Genomic DNA, 18,735 nt, shown 5'->3' with positions numbered 1-18,735 from the left:
ACAACTCCCAGGAGCCTGGGAGCTGTAGTCCTTTCAAAGTGGATTCCGCAGAAGGCCCCCGTTTTGCGCGGTGGACCCTGGGAGTTGTAGTTCTCTGTGCAGGGACTGCTGCGCCCGTGAGCCTTTGCGAGGAGGTCCCATAGAGAGAGAGGCGTTACTGGCGCGATGCATGCCGGGAAGTGCAGTTATCCGGGCTGAGATTGCTGTGCTGCGCGGTGCGTGCTGGGGGTTGTAGTCATGGGCAGCTGCCCGGACTCCGTTTCCCGTGGCGCCCCGCGGCTGTTTCTGACGCCAGAGGCTGGAGGGAGCTGGAAGGGCTGGAGCCGGGAGCGGGGCCGGGGGGCGGCGGCGGCTGCCGGGGCAGGGAGGCTGGGGCGCGCCGGGCCGGGATGGACTCGCGGGTGTCGGAGCTGTTCGGGGGCTGCTGCCGGCCCGTGGGGGGCGGCGGGGCGCTGCGCGGCCGCGGGGGGGCGGGGGCCGGCGGGGGCTCCAAGGGGAAGAAGAAGAGCGGGAGGAACCGGGGCGGCAAGGCCAACAACCCGCCCTACCTGCCGCCGGAGGTGAGCGCGGGCCGGGGGAGGGGGCGCGGGGCTCTGGGTAACTTTCGTCTCGTTGATTAGCACTTGCTCTCTGGTGATGGGCAGCGCTGAGAGTTTCATTGTTATGACAGGAGATTCCAGTGGCTGGGGGTGTTAGTGGGGCTAGAGGGTCCTTGTAGCTGTGCATTGGTGTGAGTTGTGTTAGCAGGAGCCATAGGGATGGAGGGAGGGATAGCTCAGTGGTTTGAGCATTGGTCTGCTAAACCCAGGGTTGTGAGTTCAATCCTTGAGGGGGCCACTTAGGGATTTCGGGCAAAAATCTGCCTGGGGATTGGTCCTGTTTTGAGCAGGGGGTTGGACTCGATGAACTCCTGAGGTCCTTTCCAACCCTGATATTTTATGATTCTGCATATGGAGTTGGGGGTTTTGATCTATGTGTTCAGCTGTCTTGTGTCCTATATCCTGGAGTCACAGAAAGGCCTTATCTCAATTCCAGTGCCGCTGGACTGATGATAAAGTTTTGGAGGTGGGGACACGGTCTCTGCTGTCATATCAGCCTCTGGCTAGTAGGTGCCTGATATGCTTGAGACCTTCAGCCTTCTCAAACCCCCATTGGCAGAGAATTCCAGTGCCTGCCTCTGCTCATGCTATAGCTTGCCAAGCAGCTAGAGAGTGAAACTGATATGGTTCTTGTTTACTTCTGGGTTTCCAGTAGAAGTAGGGAAAACTGAATAAGGCTCTAGTAATTTTTCACTTTCTTGAAGCTCTGAGTTGTGACCAAGTCACTGGAGCTGGCTGCCTGCCTCAGTTATACCCAGTTCACATTTGGTAGGGCCTTTGCAACTGTAAAAGTTAGGAAAACTTTAATTGACAGGCTAGATTCTGGGTAAGTTGATAGCTTCGCTCCCTATCAGGCTACGCTTCCAAAAGTCACAGGCAAGTGAAATTTTCAGGCCTCAGTGATGTAAGGCAGTGACAAGATAATGTATGTGCTGGATGCAGGAGAGCTAAGGCTTGGGAACATTATGGAGAAGGGCTTTTAATTGGGTAAGAGAAAATGATGGTCAGCTGGGGATCCTAGCAGAGGCATTCCTGCCCCTCTTTGTGTGTGACCCTAGTTTCTTGTTGTCTCTTCCCTAGCCTCCACCCTTGTAGGTGTGGAAAAGCATAATAGGTTTTCATGATTATTAACTAGGTTGGAAGCAGTTCCTGAGGGTGGATCCTGTTGAGTCAACTGAGGAGATTGTGTTGGTGTGTATCTGCTGTTAAGGCACTAGAATATTAGGCTATGTCTACACTATGCAGCTTTTAGCGACAGGGCTGTGTTGCCACAGCCGTGTTGCTAAAAGGCACGCAGTGTAGTTGCTGTCTGTTGGCTCTCCTGCTGACAAAAAACTTGCACCCCCAACGAGCGGCGTTAACTTTGTCCACCGGAGAGCACTCCTGCCGACAAAGTGCTGTTCGCACCGGCGCTTGTCATCAGCAAAACTTTTGTCTGAAAGACCAAACTTGTCCTTCTGTTGCCAGTGTAGACATAGCCTTAGTATAGCTTGGTTGGTTAATGAGGCCACATTAAATCCTTTTCCCAGCCCTGGCCACGTTCTGAGCGCGTTGTTTAGCATGTTTTGCCTTCTCTGTCTTTCACTCTGATTAATGAATACAAGCAGTTTGGCCTCTTGGGGAGGGAGACACCTGGACAATCCCTCCGTAGAGCTCTGATGTGGCAGTGCTCCTCTCTTGTGCTGCCAGTCCCACAGAGGTACTTAAACTCCATTGGTGTTTAGTGAGCTGGCATTGGGGGGGGCACAGTCTGGTTGTCTGGCATGCCATTTGGGTGCACCTTGCAGTCTGATAGCTACAGACTTGGGAATAGGTTCTGCTGTACAGCTCAGCACACAGTCCAAAATGCTCAGTTCCCTTCCATTGCTGAGATCTGATCTGCCATGTTCTATGGAAACACATTCTCAGCAGGCCCAGTGACACCCCCAACCCCTCTTGGACTGCTAATTTGAGTTACCAAATATTTGCTGAGTTTGGGATTCCACCCTGTAGAGGGTCCAGACTAAACCCTGGATAAAGTGAGAGGTGGTTCCTAAGCAGGTGGTGCCATGTCTGATGGGGTTTGCCTGCTGCATTGTGAAAACAAGTCTGGTAAGTGGCCATCTTAGTTGCTGGAGCTCAGATAATTCCCACTGGCATGGGGCTGATGCTCACCACTGCTTGAGGAGCATGAGGATTGCCGTGGACCACTGATGGTCTGGCACTGTGTTTCATCACAGGATATTTACACCATCCTCAAAAACATCAGGGTGCCAAGTCCTAAGTGAGAGGTGGGGACAGGTATTTCTGTCCAAGGCAGGATGAGGAACAGAGATGCTAGAACAGGCTAATCCCTACTGAGTCCAAAATAGTCCATCCTCAGGGACAGGATTGTTCCCTGCAGTGACCTGGCTGTTGTGCCTTTCAGCTGCAGAAGGGACAGTCCTCTAAGGCTTCAGTATCACTTCCTTCCTGTCCCCAAACGTCCTGCCTGCACCATTGTCCAGCAAGTCTAGACTTGTTACTGTCCTTGCACCTCTTGCACTAGACTAGAGCCTCAGTTCCTATGAGACAGTCACAAAACCCTTGTTCAGAGGACAACACAGATACTGATGCAGTATCTAGAGCTGAAAGGCTGATGGGTGGGAGGGGTTGGCAGAAGGGAACCCCTTACCAGTGCCCCTATCTTGCTAAGCAGCTCCAACTTTAAGAGCAGAGCTGCTAATCCCAGGGCCTTGCTTCTTTGGCCCTTTGCCACCATAAGCCATTTATTGTGATTAGGGGCTGAGTTAGAATGCAGGGAGGGGGCTTTACCTTCCCTTGATGGGCAGATCCATGTGCTGGGAGAGGGAGCTGTATATTTCCAGAGAAGCGAATTGGCCGGGCAGTTGTAGTTCAGGAAGAGCTGAAATCCAAGCAGGTCGGTTTTCACACTGCTGTCAGTCTGGTTTATTGCTCTTTCCACTGGAGTCCCTGGCTCCCTGCAGGACCCAGTCCTGTCTCTGTAATCGTTAGACTGAGATCAGTGAACAATCTAGTTTAGTATTGGACATGTCTTCTCTCAGGGGGCTGGATCCTGCTTTGACTGGAATGGAATTGATGAGCTAATGCGTCTTTTCATTTCTGCCTACAATGATCTGGCCTGGAGCTGGTCTCCTGGGGAAACTCTTCTGCGCCCAGGGAAGTTCCTGGTTATATTTCTCGGGAGCTGTCAGACCAGTGAGTGGTTTGTTTTACCACGAGTTGATCAATAGCACTTGCTTCCTCGTGGCTGTGAGGAGTAGGTCAGGGAGGGGAACACTTAGCAGTGGGTGCAGTCACTGTCAAAAAAGGTGAGACAGTCTTTGACAGGCCAGCTCAGTGCTGGAGCAGTTCTCGGGTTCGTTTGTATTGAATGCAGGTTTTAGAGCAGTATAATGCTGGTAGGGTTGGAGGACCCTAGATGGCTTAGGCTTGCGGTTAGGAGTAAAGAGCCTTTTACTCCATGTCACCAGTTCCAGTATAGATCAGGGGAGCATGAGTTGGGTGGTTTGGGACTGGGGAGAGGGATGTGGAACCTTTTGCCCCAGGTTGCCAGACCCAAGACAGGCCCAGCTTGCTAGCAAGTAATAAAGCTGTTCCCATTAGACTTTTAATGGTCTCTGTGTAACATAAAGTGGGATGGGGTGTCCCAGACCAGTGGTTCTCAACGAGGAGTACGCATACTTCTGGGAGTACATCAATTCATCTAGATATTTGTCTAGTTTTACAACTGGCTATATAAAGCACCAGCGAAGTCAGTACAAAGTAAAATTTCATACAGACAATGACTTGTTTATACTGCTCTATAGATTATACATTGAAATGTAAGTGCAATAGTTATATTCCAATTGATTTATTTTATAATGATATGGTAAAAATAAGAAAGTAAGCAACTTTTCAGTACTAGTGTGCTGGGACATTTTGTATTTTGATGTCTGATTCTGTAAGCAAGTAGTTTTTAAGTGAGGTGAAACTTGGGGGTACGTAAGACAAATCAGCCTCCTGAGAGGGGTACAGTAGTTTGGAAAGGTTGAGAGCCACTGTCTCGGACCACTTCTTAGGAGGACACATTATCACTAGTAACCTCAGCAGAGGCACCAGGAGTTGACTGGGCCATGGAGAATGAGCTCTCCTCACACCCCTACATGGGGTGACTCCAGGGCAGGGCTGGGTGGTGAACTAAGAGGCTTGTGCATTCCACTGCCTGAGCTGTGCCTATTGTGGACAAAAAGGTCTTTAGGACTTTTAACTGGGCACTTCCTTTTGCTGGCACTAAAAAGATTGTCCATCCTAAGTACGACCCCTTAATTTTGACCTCCCAGCATTCATACTAGAATGTCCCAGCTGCTTTGTAGAGCAAACAGCGGCAACATGCACGTGGTAGGTTCCAGTATGGCATGGGAATGAGGCCTGCAACTCTGGCAGGGAGGCTGTGACTTAGCATGTATGTTGAATTCCCTGCGGTTTCTTTCTCCTTGCAAAGCTGGCAGCAGCAACTGATTATCCATGTGTCATTCCAGACTACCCAGAATGGTGTGTGGGCTCCAGGGTGTTAGGGAAGCCATGTGGGGTGGGAAAAGTGCCTGGGGTTGTGAGGTGGTTGCTAACCCATGTCTCATTTGGTTCTTTAACCAGGCAGAAGATGGAAACATAGAATACAAGGTGAGCCCTTAGGGGATTGCAGAGGGGAATTCTCTTCCTGGAGAGTTGCCCTGTAATGAATTGACCAAAGGGGGCGTATGGGGGACATGCCCAGGGGGATACTCAAAAGGGAACCATCCCAGCCTCGCCCTTGGGAGTGGGGGCTGTGGTAGGGCACTATTCATCTCACTTTGGGTTCTCTGTACCCTGTGGGAGAAACTGGATGCTAGAGACCATGCAGTGCAGAATCCCTTGTGACTGTACTTTGGAGGGGCCTCCCAGCCCCCTCAGGTGTTTTGTGTCCCATGTGCTGACCGGTGTAGAGCTCACTCTCCACCCTGTGAGGCCCGTCTCTTCACCCTCCTCACTCTTTCCTTAAAGACCCAGAGCTACAGGGGCCATTTATGTCCTTTCCAGTTGTATTTTGGGGCAGTCCTGCTGTTCTCACTCAGGCCAGAGCACAAATGGTTTGGGCCCCATTGGCCCCATGGCACTGGCTCCCTAATCCAGTGCTTCCCTCATACCAGCCAGTTTTCAGGTGTCATCTGCAAGATACAGGAATGTTCTGCTACAGAAGTTCTTGTCTCTCTTGTAACCCTCTCTCTCCTATTCCACTGGCTCCTCTGCAGGTGCTAACTCGCAGCGTGTTTCCCAGAGGTGGGTCTGCTGGGGGGGCCATTGCTCCATGGCAGAGGGTTAGGGAGTCACTGCCCCAGGGAGATGTGATTCTCTCTGCCCCCAGGCAGCAATTGTAACCGCTCCCTCCCTCGAGCAGCTGAAGCTGGTGAACCCCTCGCAGTATCGCTTTGAGCACCTGGTGACACAGATGAAGTGGCGGCTGCAGGAAGGCCGGGGTGAGGCTGTCTACCAGATCGGCGTGGAGGACAATGGGCTACTGGTGGGCCTGTCAGAGGAAGAGATGCGTGCCTCCCTCAAGACATTGCGCCGAATGGCTGAAAAGTACGTTTCTCAGGATCACTAATCCCTGCTGGGTCAGAGAAACTCAGCAACCCCCCAAAGGGTCCTGGTGGCTCTTTTGTCTTCCTCCCCTTCCCTCTCCTGAAAGGTCTGTAGATCAAAGGCTCTTGGCTAGGAGACAAGTTCCCAGGACCTCTTCCAGTTCACACTCAGAGAGGCCCCAGGCCAGGGAAACCAGCCTTGCTGAGGCTTTGGGGTTTTTGCTGCTAGAGAGTCCCTTGTCTGAAGGTCTGAGGCTTCTGCCCTGCTGCTCTCAGAGCCTCCAGCCTGCCCTGCAGTTTGAGTCCTGTTCCTAGGTCCCCTGTGATGCTCCAACCAGGTGATGCCCTGGATAAGGGGCCAATCATGTACTAGGTCACCCCAGACTGTTCCCTCTTGCCCCCTTGCAGGGTTGGAGCTGACATCACCATCCTGCGGGAGCGCGAGGTAGATTATGACAGTGATGTTCCCAGGAAGATAACGGAGGTTCTTGTCCGGAAAGTCCCTGATAACCAGCAGGTAGGGAGCCCTTGGCTGGGTTGCTCTCCTTGATCAGGGAGTCCTGTGGTACTGGAGACTCCCAGACTCCATTCAAGAGGTTTCCCTTTGGGATGAGATGGGAACCCCTCCCCCGGAACCACTTCACATTAGAACAGTTCACAGGGCACATTTTAAAGAGCTACGAAAATGGGGCTGAGGGACAGAGCCATTCATCTTCAGGGTACCAGCTGCAACCCACCCCAGACAAGGGAGATTGGCTGGCTCAGGGGGTCAAGAAATGAGATATGAAGCCTTTCACCTCTACAGCACCAATTATAATCCATCCCAATGTGGAGACTGGGGAGTGATGTGGCATCTGTATTGCAGTAAGTGTGTAGATGTCCTTTTTGTGATGTCATAGGCCTGGCATAGGAAAAGAAGTTGTGCTGATTAGCGATCCCAGCCCATTCTGGAGGGAACATGTGGGGCATATCTGCTGACATGGGGTGAGCACGTGCCACCCATGCCTGTGGGGTGGTGTCCCTGCACCAGGAACAGGTGGCCCCATGATTTCTCTGCTCTGACTCTTTTCCTTTAGTTCCTAGACCTGCGAGTGGCTGTGCTCGGGAATGTGGATTCAGGGAAGTCGACGCTGCTGGGTGTCCTGACCCAGGGTGAGCTGGATAATGGGCGGGGCAGAGCCCGCCTCAATCTCTTCCGGCACCTCCATGAGATCCAGTCAGGGAGAACATCCAGCATCAGCTTTGAGATCCTTGGCTTCAACAGCAAAGGAGAGGTATGGAGCCTGCGTGCTATTGCAGCAGTGTGGAGAGAGTGACAGACCCAACTCCCTATGAGGAGTGGCAGGAACATGACTGCCCTCCTGGCTCTGTGCTGCCTGTCACTGCAGTGGGCAGAGCAGGACTGACTCAACAGCAACAAAGGAGTTCTGTGCCCTCTGCTGCTGCAGCAGAGAGCCTAGGAGTGATCAAGTTGTAATTAGAGGTGGTAGGAGAAGGTGTTGCTTGTCCAGTTGGAACAGGTGTCTGTTCTGATGTCCTGCTTCTTGCCTCCAGATTAGTGGTGTACAGGGTTGACATTACAATATAGCTACAACAGCCTGCATAGTCGGGCGTAGTCCCTTTCTAGGTGCAGTCTCAAGCTCTCTGGCACTTGTTTCTGTTCAGATGGAGCTGGTATGGTTGGGGTCGTCTCTTCCCCTCTCTGCCTCCTCATTTGCATACCCCATACCTCAGTCTCTGGTTCCTTTTCTTCCCTAGGTGGTGAACTACAGTGACTCACGGACGGCAGAAGAGATCTGTGAGAGCTCCTCCAAGATGATCACCTTCATTGATCTGGCTGGCCACCACAAGTACTTGAAAACCACCATATTCGGCCTCACCAGCTATTGCCCAGACTTTGCCATGCTGGTGGTGAGCGCCAACACCGGCATCGGTAAGTGCACCATGACCCAGCCTGGGGGAATGCACAGAGGGTCTGGCAGGATGCTCTAAGGGCACTTGAAGAGTGGTAGATGCTGGCTAATGGGTGACTGTAGTTGGAAAAGAAGATACTGATTCCAATTCCCTCCTGACTCCCTGTATCCCAGTGATTCCAATGCAGCTGTGGCTGGGAACTTGGCTGCCTCATACACCATTGGTACCTGAGCTCTGACTTTATTGCTGAGGGTGGTGTCCAGGACAGGAAAGTTTTGGGTAGCATTTGAGGGCATTTTGAGCATGTCAGGGAAAAATCGCCTTGATATATTAGTGGTGTATATTGGATCCCAAAGCCTCTTTAAAGGAAGTAAACAAGAACCTTCCCCATCCATTTGGAAAGCCACTTTTCCTACTAATCCGTTAGCTTCTGGAGAGAAATTCCTGGGTCCTAATGGAGCAGAAGCAGGTGCCTGGGCCCAGAGAAGCCCTCATCTGTCTTTCTGGAATGATGGTTAAAAAGCTGTGCCCCCTTGCCGTTGCCTGAGATGCTGAGCAGGTGGGGTGACACAGTTCCATCCTCATCTGTATGATGGGCCCATGGGGCACTTCTTGGGCTGGGAGATGCTGGCATCCTGTGAGCAGGTGGCTTTGGTGCCCATGCTCCTTTTAGCTGAGCTCTCCCTTGTCTCTTGTAGCAGGTACCACGCGGGAGCACCTGGGCCTGGCCATGGCCCTCAAGGTTCCCTTCTTCATTGTCGTCAGCAAAGTGGACTTGTGTTCCAAAACCACCGTGGAACGGACAGTGAAGCAGCTTGAGCGGATCCTGAAGCAGCCAGGCTGCAACAAGCTGCCTCTGCTAGTGAACTCGGACGATGACGCCGTCACGGCAGCACAGCAGTTTGCACAGTCTCCCAAGTAAGGAACCTTCATCTCTTCTGCAAGGAGCAGGGGGAGTCAGCTGAGTTTAGTCTGTTTAGGATTTTACCAGCACCGTTCACACAGGGGAGGAGACCACATCTCTAGGAGGCATTAGCTGGCTCCTCCCCAGATTTCACTCCTTCAGCTCCTCTCATGCATGGCCCCCTCTCCCAGGCCTTTTCTGGGCACCAGGAGCAAGTGCCAGTGGCTGAAAGTGGGGTGAATGTGTTCCTTGCTTACCCTAGAGCCACAGCTCCAGTGAGGAAGCCTGGATTGGCTGGGGTACAGATGGCCTAGGCCGAGCTCTGGAGAAGCTCTCATAGTGCCGTCTCTGCTAGGTCCCATCTATCTCATGTATTCTCCCCTTGGAGGCCAGTTCCTTGAAGTACTTTCCCCAAGATGGGCTCTGCGTTGTGGCCCCCAGCTCATTCCTTTCTGTGTGTGTTTGGCAGCATCACTCCGATCTTCACTCTATCCAGTGTTTCTGGAGAGAACCTGGATCTCTTAAAAGTTTTCCTCAACATCCTTCCTCCTCTGACCAACAGCAAAGAGCAGGAGGAGCTGATGCAGCAACTTACAGAGTTCCAGGTACATACAGGCATTAGACTGAGGTTCTTGTACTGCATCCATTACCATGGCATCTGAGCACCTACTTGAGGGCAAGCTGTACTGGGGTCCCCTGTATCTGGGGCAGTGGTTCTCAACCTGTTTATCATTGTGGGCTGAATATGCAGCCCATGAAGTGTTACCTGGGCTGCAGTGCCCCCACCTAAACCCCCGCACAAACCCCTATGCTCAGGGCCCTCTGCCCAGAGACCCCTCCACGTGTGGGGCCAGGAGCGGAGAGCTGGGTGTGGAGCGGAGGGAAGGGACCCCGGACCCCACTGCGTGGGGACCCACAACCCCCGCCGTGCCGGGCTGGGAGGCAGCTGGCCGCCTGGAGCCCGCAGCCTTTAGCACACAGCTGACCTGGGCCGCAGCTGTGCGCTAATTGGGCCACATGCGGCCCACTGGTTGAGAACCGTTGATCTCTAGGGTGAGGGGAGGTAATGTGCTGAGCCACTGGAATAATGAGGAAGATGGGGAGTTGGAATATAGAGGGGACCAGCACCACTTCTATGTGCTACTTCCGAAAAAGCCTGTCAGGTATCTGAGTGCCCAGAGATGTGCTGGGCACATCTCTGAATAATGAGCTCTCGGGTGTCTGCTTCACTCTGGGACTCTTCAAAATGGGAAAGAGTGGGAGCAGGGAAAGGTCTGCTATAGGCCCCCGTGCCCTGGGCAGAGAAGGCTTCCCTGCCTCCTATGGTGGGTGGATGGTGGCTCATTCCAGTTCTGAAGTGCTGCTCTCTCAGTTGCACGGTGAGTCTAAATAGCTTACTCTTGTTGCCCTGCTGCAGGTGGATGAAATCTATACCGTGCCTGAAGTGGGGACTGTTGTGGGAGGAACTCTGTCCAGGTGAGCGCTGCTCTGCGTAGTGACCTGGATAGGCTCAGAGGGATTAGGGTTTGGAGGGGAGAACATGGGCTGAGCATTGCCAGATCTCTCAGAGGATTTAATTCATCCTGTATGGGCAGCGCAGTGAAGTGGAAGCTGCCTATAAGTTGGGAGGGGGGTGAATGTGGAGGCTGAATTTACCCTTCCCCTGGGTAGGCTGGGGGGAGCAGGGTAGAGGGAATCTCAGCCCAGGCTGTCTCCAGACCAGGGCTCTAACGTGTTGGTGGGAACCCTGGGCAGCTGCTTTGCTCTCTGACAGAGCTGTGGTTAGAGCCCGGCTGGCCTCCTGAGGGTTGTCTTTCACTGGACTTTCAGAAGTCCTTCATCAAGAAGCAGGTGGGTAGTTTGGAAGGAGGGACAGCAAATCATCAGTCCTAGGTCTGCTCAGGGCAATGCTTGCTCCATTGGCCCCAGTAGGAGTGTGGGGACTGCCTTAGCAGTTGGTCAGTATTCCAGGGCTAGTCAAGTGCACACAGTCTCTCAGGGATCCCAGGCAGCACCAGCACCAGACCTGCATCAGGTCACCTCTGTGCTGCCTCTACTGGAACAGGCCGAATGGAAAAGCAGGTGGAGACCGGCTGAGTTGCCTGTGTCTAAGAAGTCAGACCCCTTGGGATCTCAGAGGGCTGCATTAGCTGATAGTCCTGGGAATCCTGACTCCCTTCTGCTGGGCATCTAGACAATGGGGAGGGAGCGTCCAGGCAGACTCATTTCCAGTGGGATTCAGAGAGGCTATGCAGGTTAATCTCATTGGGTGTCTTTCCCTCTGTCTCTGGTTAAACTCTGTCCTGCTCTTGTGCCCCCGGCAGTGGGATCTGCAGGGAGGGGGAGAGCCTTGTGGTCGGTCCCACTGATGATGGCAAGTTCCTCCAGCTGAAGGTGTGCAGCATCCAGCGGAACCGCTCTGCGTGCCGTGTGCTCCGGGCAGGACAAGCTGCCACACTGGCCCTTGGGCCCTTCGACCGCTCCCTCCTGCGCAAGGTGAGACTTGCTCCCATCTCCAAGGAGCTGGACTCCTCACATCGACAGCATTGACTGATCAGCCACTGAGATCCTGAGCAGGCAAGCAGGAGGCTATCTGAGATTCCAACTCAAGGGGAGGGAGTTTAGAAACAAGGAACAAGGCACACCCCAATAGAAACCCCACCCCACTCCTGTCCTACTGCCAGATTCTGGTTCAAATGGTGGGATAGTTGGCCTCCAGGCTTGAGATAGATGCATGAAGCTTTAAGTAGGGTTCAGAGGATGGGATGGGTGAGACTGGTGGGGGAAAGGCCATGGGGTTCAGAGGCAACAAGGGGGCTGTTCCTGATGGTCTGGGTTTTGAGCTTGAAGCTGTTGTGCAGGGCATGGTGATGGTGAGCCCAGAGATGAACCCCACCATCTGCTCAGTATTTGAAGCCGAGATCGTGCTGCTCTTCCATGCCACGACTTTCCGAAAGGGATTCCAGGTGACTGTGCACGTGGGGAATGTGCGACAGACGGCCATCGTAGAGAAGATCCATGGAAAGGTGAGATTTTCACCGGCGGGGGTGTTCTGGCAGCATATCAGACCCCATCCTGCTCTGGCTTGTTAGGTTTCCTTAGCTTCATTAGGACTCCTCCCCTCCCCTCTGTTAGGAAGTCTCACTTCTCTCCTTCCTGCTAATGCCATGGCACTTGTATCGGGTCCTGCCTTTCCTCTCCTCCCAGGAATCTGCCTGTGTCCTCTGGCCTGCTAGTGTCACTGGGGAACTTCAGCAAGGCAGGGCAGAGGAGTAACCCCCCTGGTCTCCAGACCTCTTTGCTGGAAGTCAGAGTTCCTTTGCGGTAGTGCCCTGACTGTAGTGGGAGGGTCTCAAGTTGTGGCACCTTAAACAATGGGTTCTGGGAGAGACTGAGGAGATCTTGTTAGTATTCTTCCTCCCTTCTCTGCCTTGGACTTCCCAGTGCCCCTGGATGTGGAGGCAAAGGGCTGGGTGGGCATGCTCCTGTCATAGGCATGCGTAGCCCATTTCATTAGGGTGTGCACCCAGGGAGCCCCGCCCTAGCCCTGCCCCTACCCTGCCCCCATCCACTCCCTCCTACTTCCCACCCCCTGACTTCCCCCCTCAGAACCGCCAATCCCCCCTACTCCTTGTCCCCTGACTGCCCCCCCCCAGAACCTTACCCCCTACCTGTCCCCTGACTGCCCTGACCCTTATCCACACCCCCGCCCCCAGACAGACCCCCGGGACTCCCACGCCTATCCAACCGCTCCCTGCCCCCTGACAGGACCCCCAGAACTCCTGACCCATACAACCCCACCCTGCTCCCTGCCTCCCCCAACCCCTCTCCACACCCCTGCCTCCTGACAGCCCCCCCAGAACTCCTGACTCATCCAACCCCCCCCAGCTCCTTGTCCCCTGACCACCCCCTCCAGAGGACCCCCCCACCCTAACTGCCCCCCCAGGACCCTCCTTGCTCCCTGTCCCCTGACTGCCCTGACCCCTATCCACCCCCCGCCCCCTGACAGATCCCAGGACTCCCATGTCCCATCCAACCCCCCCCTGCTCCCTGACTGCCCCCTCCAGAGGCCCTCTACCCCAACCACCCCCCCCGGGATCCCACCCCCTATCCAACCCATCCTGCTCCCTGTCCCCTGAGTGCCCCCACCCCTTATCCAACCCTCCTGGCCCCGGACCCCTTACCATGAGATGAGGCTCCTAGCCTCCCCACGGAGTCAAACACTGCCCCATGGGAGCGCACAGCCCCGGCCCCCAGAGTGCTGCGTGCGCGGCGGCATGGCTCCAGGGGAGGGAGGACCATGTCTGCCTCCCCGCGGAGCCAAACACTGCCCCGCGGGAGCGTGCAGCCCCGGCCCCTGGAGCGCTGCGTGCGCGGCGGCATGGCTCCAGGGGACGGGGGGAAGGCGGGAGAGGGGACGGCAGCTTGCAGTGCTTGGCCGGGTGCTCCGGCCCTGGAGCGCAGACCCCGCGCCTTGCCATGCTGGGAGAGGGGGGCTATTTGCCCACCCCTGCATTAGGGTGTGCCTGGGCACACCCCGTGCGCACGCCTATGGCTCCTGTTTGTTGCGGACTGCCCTCTCCTCTCCCTCAGGACAAGCTGCGGACAGGGGAGAAGGCTGTTGTTCGTTTCCGGTTCATCAAACATCCCGAATACTTAAAGATTGGCGCCAAGCTGCTGTTCCGTGAAGGAGTCACCAAAGGTATCGGTCACGTCACCGACCTCCAAGCTATCACCACTGAAGAGAATGGCCTGGAGGAGACCCTGGGGCCCGGGCGTTTAACCTTCTGACTCCCACTAGGTCTGTGAGATCTCCAGACACCAGCAATGGAGGAAGAGAGAGTTGGGGGGAGTTGTCCTGCCCTTCACATGACTGGAACTGCTGCTGTCCGGTTCTAGCATTGGCTTCTCCTCTCCACACTGTGAGGATGGAGCCCAGGAGATCTCCCTTTGTTCAGTACCCCTCACGGGGCAAGTTAAGCATGTTGTCTCTGCATCGTCTGCTACTTTCATTATCCTGCCCTCCACCACAATAGACCAGAGGCCGCCTTAGTCTGGACAGGCAAGTCCTGGCTTTGTTTACAGTACTTTGGTGAGAAGTTCTTGGCTGGTGTGGTGCAAAGGTGCTGAGCAGCAATGAAGGGATGCTGCCACCTCTGTTTCAGGATCAGTCCCATTGCAGCTCTCTGAGCATTGGGCCTGACCCATTCTGTGTGTGCCCGTCTCAGGCTTTTCCCTCCAGAGCAGAGACCTTTGGGACGGCATAGGAGGCCCAGCCACCCAGAGTGCAGAGACTTGGTTAAACTCGGATTCACACACCATAGGAACTCAAGAAAAGTTCAGGACACTTTTAGCCCTTTTAATCTTGGTTGATTTTAATCCCTCGTGTGCCCCCTTCTGTGTTCAGTGGCTCCTGCTTGGCTGTCCCAGCTCTTCCCCAAACCAGCACAAACAGGGATCTCCTCCCAGACTAGCCCTTGCCAGATGGTGACTTGAGCCCCATGCCCATCCTAGTGCTCATGTCTTGTGGGTGGCTGGGGCTGCCCCCACACATCCCAGTGCAATCAGCCACCTGGAGAACCTGCATGAAGCCAGGGTCTCTGCCTCTAGTCCTCTGCTCGCTGAAGCAGCTGAGCATCCTGCTGGCCCAAGCAGGAGGCCATTTTGGGGACCAGAGCTGGGCCCACACCTGGGCTTGGATCTGCTTCCACTAAGCTCCCCTGTGGGACGTCTCCGTCATTGAGTTCATGGCAGTGCTTAGTGATGGATTTCCCTGTTGCAATCAGTCTGTGCTGCAGCCCAGCTTGCTCCTCGGGGACCTGCCTGACCTCTTGAGGAGAGGCAGAGGGGGTTGCTGTACTGGCCCAGGAGGACGTTTACTGTTGGATGCAATCTGACACAGCTATTGCAAGGATTTTGTTGTTGTTGCTCTCATTCTACTTAAGGGAAACTTCCTTTCTTGTCTCTGCCACGGAAGTTTCAGTGCCTAGGAGGGCGGGTGGGAGCCAGCACAGAGAGAGGCTCGGTAGGCATGTGAAGACATGGAACACTTGCTGTCCTGTTTCCCCAGCTGTGCCCTTCAGGTACAAGTGCTGAGCATTGGCCTGTGCAGCTGCTGCCGAGGGTCAGCCCTGTTCAGCTGGGAACAGGGGGCCGGGGAGGGTTATGTAGTCGAGGCTGCATTTCACTGGTGACTATTGAACAGAGCTGGTCATGCACTGCTGCCTGAGCCACGGTGTGCTGTCTGGACAGGGAACGGGCTCTGCTCCAGGTGTTGCCAATAATGCTCAGGCTGTGCTGGGGCTACTGGCATGGGCAGAGCTTCCCCCACCAATTTGGTGACATCCTCACAGCAGCTCTCCTTGCCACAGGCCATGCCCTTGCTGTAGTGAGGAGCCTTGTGGGGGTGAGGATTCCTGCCTGCAAGCTGTTGAAGTTCACCAAGCTGATCTGCGGGGAGTGGAGAATTGTTCCTCCCCTGTGAAGGGTTATGGGGAAGCTCCTTTGCTTTCTCCCACCATGTTCTGTGTTGGAATCCTAGCTTAGACTGGGATCTGTAGGGCAAGCCTGCCATGCAATTGCTGTTAATAGCAGCTATGAGCAGGCACTGCCTCTTCCCTGGGAGAGGTAATGCATTCACTCTGCCGGCGGTACCCTGCACTGGGGGAGGCTTGGTCTGTCTTTTCTCCCTTTCAGTCACCTTGCACACAACTGCTTTGCTGGCTCCGATGGTCTGAAAAGGGGACCCTTCCCCTCCAGCCCTGGCACTTAGCGCTGGGTCCCATTACAGTGGGTGCCCCTCATATGCTCCTGCAGGAAGAAGAGTCCCAGTGAGCCCTCCCTTCTTGTGTTATTGTGTAAGTACAAATAATGGTGCCGGGGAGGGGCGAGTGTCTCCTTCCGCTGTTTGCAGCGACCTTGGGGTAACATTCAGCACTGCCCCATACTCAAGCTGCTGCTGCCCCCTTCCCTGGAAGAGCTGAGAGGGGCTGAGCACCTTATCCCCTGCCCCCCTTCTGTGGCGTGACTGTTCAGTGCCATGCTTTTCATGCTCCCTGTTCTCGTCTTGGATTCTCTAATGCAGAGGGATGGTTTCCATTTCCTTGGCATCTATATATAATGTACAGAATAAAGATGTTTTATTGAGAAAGAACCTTGGCTGAGTTGTGAAGGGGGATGGTTGAGCAGAGCCCGCCCCAGCCACTGCCCTTGCAGTTACTACCCTCTGGTAAACAATCTGTGCTGGGGCCTATAAAGACTTCATGTATCACTGGTTACAAGCATACACTGCCTGCTTAGCCAATGTGGGGCTAAGGTAGCTGACAGCCACGTCACCCTGAGCACAGCTCTTATTGCAGTGGGTGGAGCTAGCTGTGTCTTATGCATCTCAGAAGCCACAAATTCCTGCCACCCTGGAGTCTGATTAAAGGGTGACACCATGTGACCTTCACTGGCGCTTTGACACAGCTCATGTTCATTTAAAAGCAGTATGTAACTGCGGGGGGGGGGGGGAGAGGAGCTGAGTATGTTCCACTCAGCCTGAGAGCAGGCTGCAGCACTAGGCTTGGCAGACTGATCTTTAATTGGGACGGATAATATCAATGTTTAAGCATTTTATTTTTGATCTAAATTTTTACAATGGGGGGGGGGGAAAGGGGCTCAGACTAATTATTTTATGACCGTAGGTGTTGAGATTCAAAAAGCTAAAGCTTTATAAACAAACTGTCAACATGTCCAAATATACAGAGTAACTAGCCCTAGTTTGAATTAAGTTCTCAAGCAGCATTTTTCTTACTTTGCCTGTCTAAACTTTGATTATCAATGGAAATATTTTCTCAGCAGTCTGGATGCATACAGTGAAATGGATGTTTGACATTTACTGCTTCAAAAATCTAATCCTTCCACCCCCTATAGAGGAGACTAACAAAACTGGAAATGCTCCAGTGTTTCTCCTTGAAGGGATTGAAGTGCAGGAGAAATTCTTGCAGTGTGCATCACTGAGGGTGACCAGCTGGACCTGTCTCCTCCCTTCCTTATCCTGACCAACACCTCAGGATAGCAACTGGATGCATCTTCTCTTACTCAGCCTGTTTTCTATTTTAGGGCCTTGGCCACCACCTGAGTCAGTTTAATTTCTTGATTGCCTTGCAGGAACCAGCTGTTGTGACAGCAAAGTGATGCAATCCCACCAAACAGGTTGTAATGTCTATTCAGGGGAGGGTGAAAACCCATCATTTCTTTCTAAAGTGGAGGCCTAACATTAGGGGGAAGGCCATTTTAATTCTGTCCCTCCCAAATGACTAAGGGCAGCACTATGAAGCAGAAGAATTCCTTTCCTATGCTGCTGTACATCCCTTCCTACACCCCCCCTCAAAAAAAGTGAGTGAGAGGGGCTGGAAGGTATTAGAACACTAAGAAGCATCGGAGAGCAGGACAAAGAAGCAGGCTCTGGCTGAGGCAGAGCCAGCAACTGATGCAAGAACTTGCTGCTGCAGTTGAGCTGATGGGGGGAGGGAAGGGAAATGAAATAATCATGCAAATACGGCTCTGGCATGCTCCTTGCGATCTACACCCAGCAGTAGGATCCTGAGGCTGTCCCTTTGCCGCTCACTCAAAGAGGAGAATCCCACAGCTGATGAAACTGCCTGCAAGGCTAGAGTTTCTGAACCACACCCTGAGCTGCTTTTCCCACACAGTACTAAGTTCAAGAAATCATCTACGAGAAGGTTATTTCCCTATTAACTGAGCTCTGTGCTAGCAGTGCAGGCTGATGGCTCCTCAGTCACTGAATGCAGTACAGTCCAGCTCTCAGTTCAGGCTTGTTCCCTACACATTCTAGTAGTGTCTGCTCTGCTGCAAGGGTAGTAAGTGCCAAGCCAGCCCTTTCCATCGCCCCAACGTGAGCTATCACTCCCTAGCCTGCCAGCAGAAGTCTTTGTAGTCTCCTTGGTGCAGCAGGGGAGAACTAGGCCAGTAACAAGGGGCTGTAGAGCACATTGCTGGGGGTAGAGGACATGCCTTTAGAAGCAATGTAAACAGTGATGTGGCCTCTCTGAGGGACTCTATTAGCCCATTCTCCTCTTCCCCTGTAAGTAGTGGGTTTGATTTTGGAAGAACATGATTTTCAAGTCTCTTTGCACTCCCCCCCCCAAAGGACTCTAGTTCTGGACTTCAGTTACACCCACATCCTTACTGGGGTAATGGGACACTGGCATAGGGCTGCACAGACCCACTGAGCTGTGTGGCCTTGCTGCTCAGGCCACCTCATAGGAAGCACATGACTCTTCAGAGTAAGGGTTATAGCAGTCTGCCTTGTGTGCACCGGAGCCCAGCTCTGAGCTGATGCTACTGTAATGGCTTGCAGGTGCTATTTGACTCTCCTCACCTGTAGTGCTCTGCCATAATCTACAACAGCAATGCCCTCTACCATGCCTTAGCCTCCCTGCCTTAAGAGAAAGAAAGGCCTGCACAGTACGTTGGCATGCCCTGGCTTTAAAAAACCTCCCTAAAAGGGGGACTAGAGCCAACAAACTTGTCCCAGAGGAGTGGATCACATCCCTCCATGCATGAGGCCAGGCTGACAGAACAAAGCTTGTAGAGCATCACTGTGCCCCTAGAGACTCCTTAGCACTGATGGCAGCTTCTCTGACAGGACTGATCAGAGGAACTCCCCCCCAGCTGTAGGAAGCTGGTGAAGGAGTGTGGAATGTGGGGCTCA

General features: G+C 53.7%; 1 protein-coding gene across 5 annotated transcripts; it reads left to right on the top strand.

Moving 5' to 3' along the window:
- The first annotated feature begins 291 nt into the window (after positions 1-291).
- GTPBP2 (GTP binding protein 2) lies at positions 292-16,170 on the top strand. 5 transcript variants are annotated; one of them, XR_010599813.1, is made up of 12 exons: positions 292-560; positions 5,235-5,261; positions 6,016-6,200; positions 6,608-6,716; positions 7,276-7,473; positions 7,958-8,132; positions 8,815-9,031; positions 9,487-9,622; positions 10,435-10,493; positions 11,342-11,594; positions 11,879-12,043; positions 13,611-16,170. XR_010599813.1 is itself a non-coding variant. In XM_042848459.2 (12 exons), exons 1-12 carry the CDS (start codon positions 390-392, stop codon positions 13,806-13,808), a joined length of 1,812 nt encoding a protein of 603 aa, XP_042704393.2. In that variant the 5' UTR covers positions 295-389; the 3' UTR covers positions 13,809-16,170. The 5 variants fall into 5 exon arrangements, 3 of the variants coding, with proteins under 3 accessions (XP_042704393.2, XP_005296355.2, XP_065445302.1); XR_010599812.1 differs by having other exon boundaries at positions 295-560; positions 8,812-9,031; XM_042848459.2 differs by having other exon boundaries at positions 295-560; positions 11,342-11,513.
- Positions 16,171-18,735: the final 2,565 nt, after the last annotated feature.

Source organism: Chrysemys picta, chromosome 3, assembly GCF_011386835.1.
Source record: "Chrysemys picta bellii isolate R12L10 chromosome 3, ASM1138683v2, whole genome shotgun sequence".
In the NCBI taxonomy this organism is placed as follows: Eukaryota; Metazoa; Chordata; order Testudines; family Emydidae; genus Chrysemys; species Chrysemys picta.
This window is presented reverse-complemented; position numbering and strand designations above follow the sequence as displayed.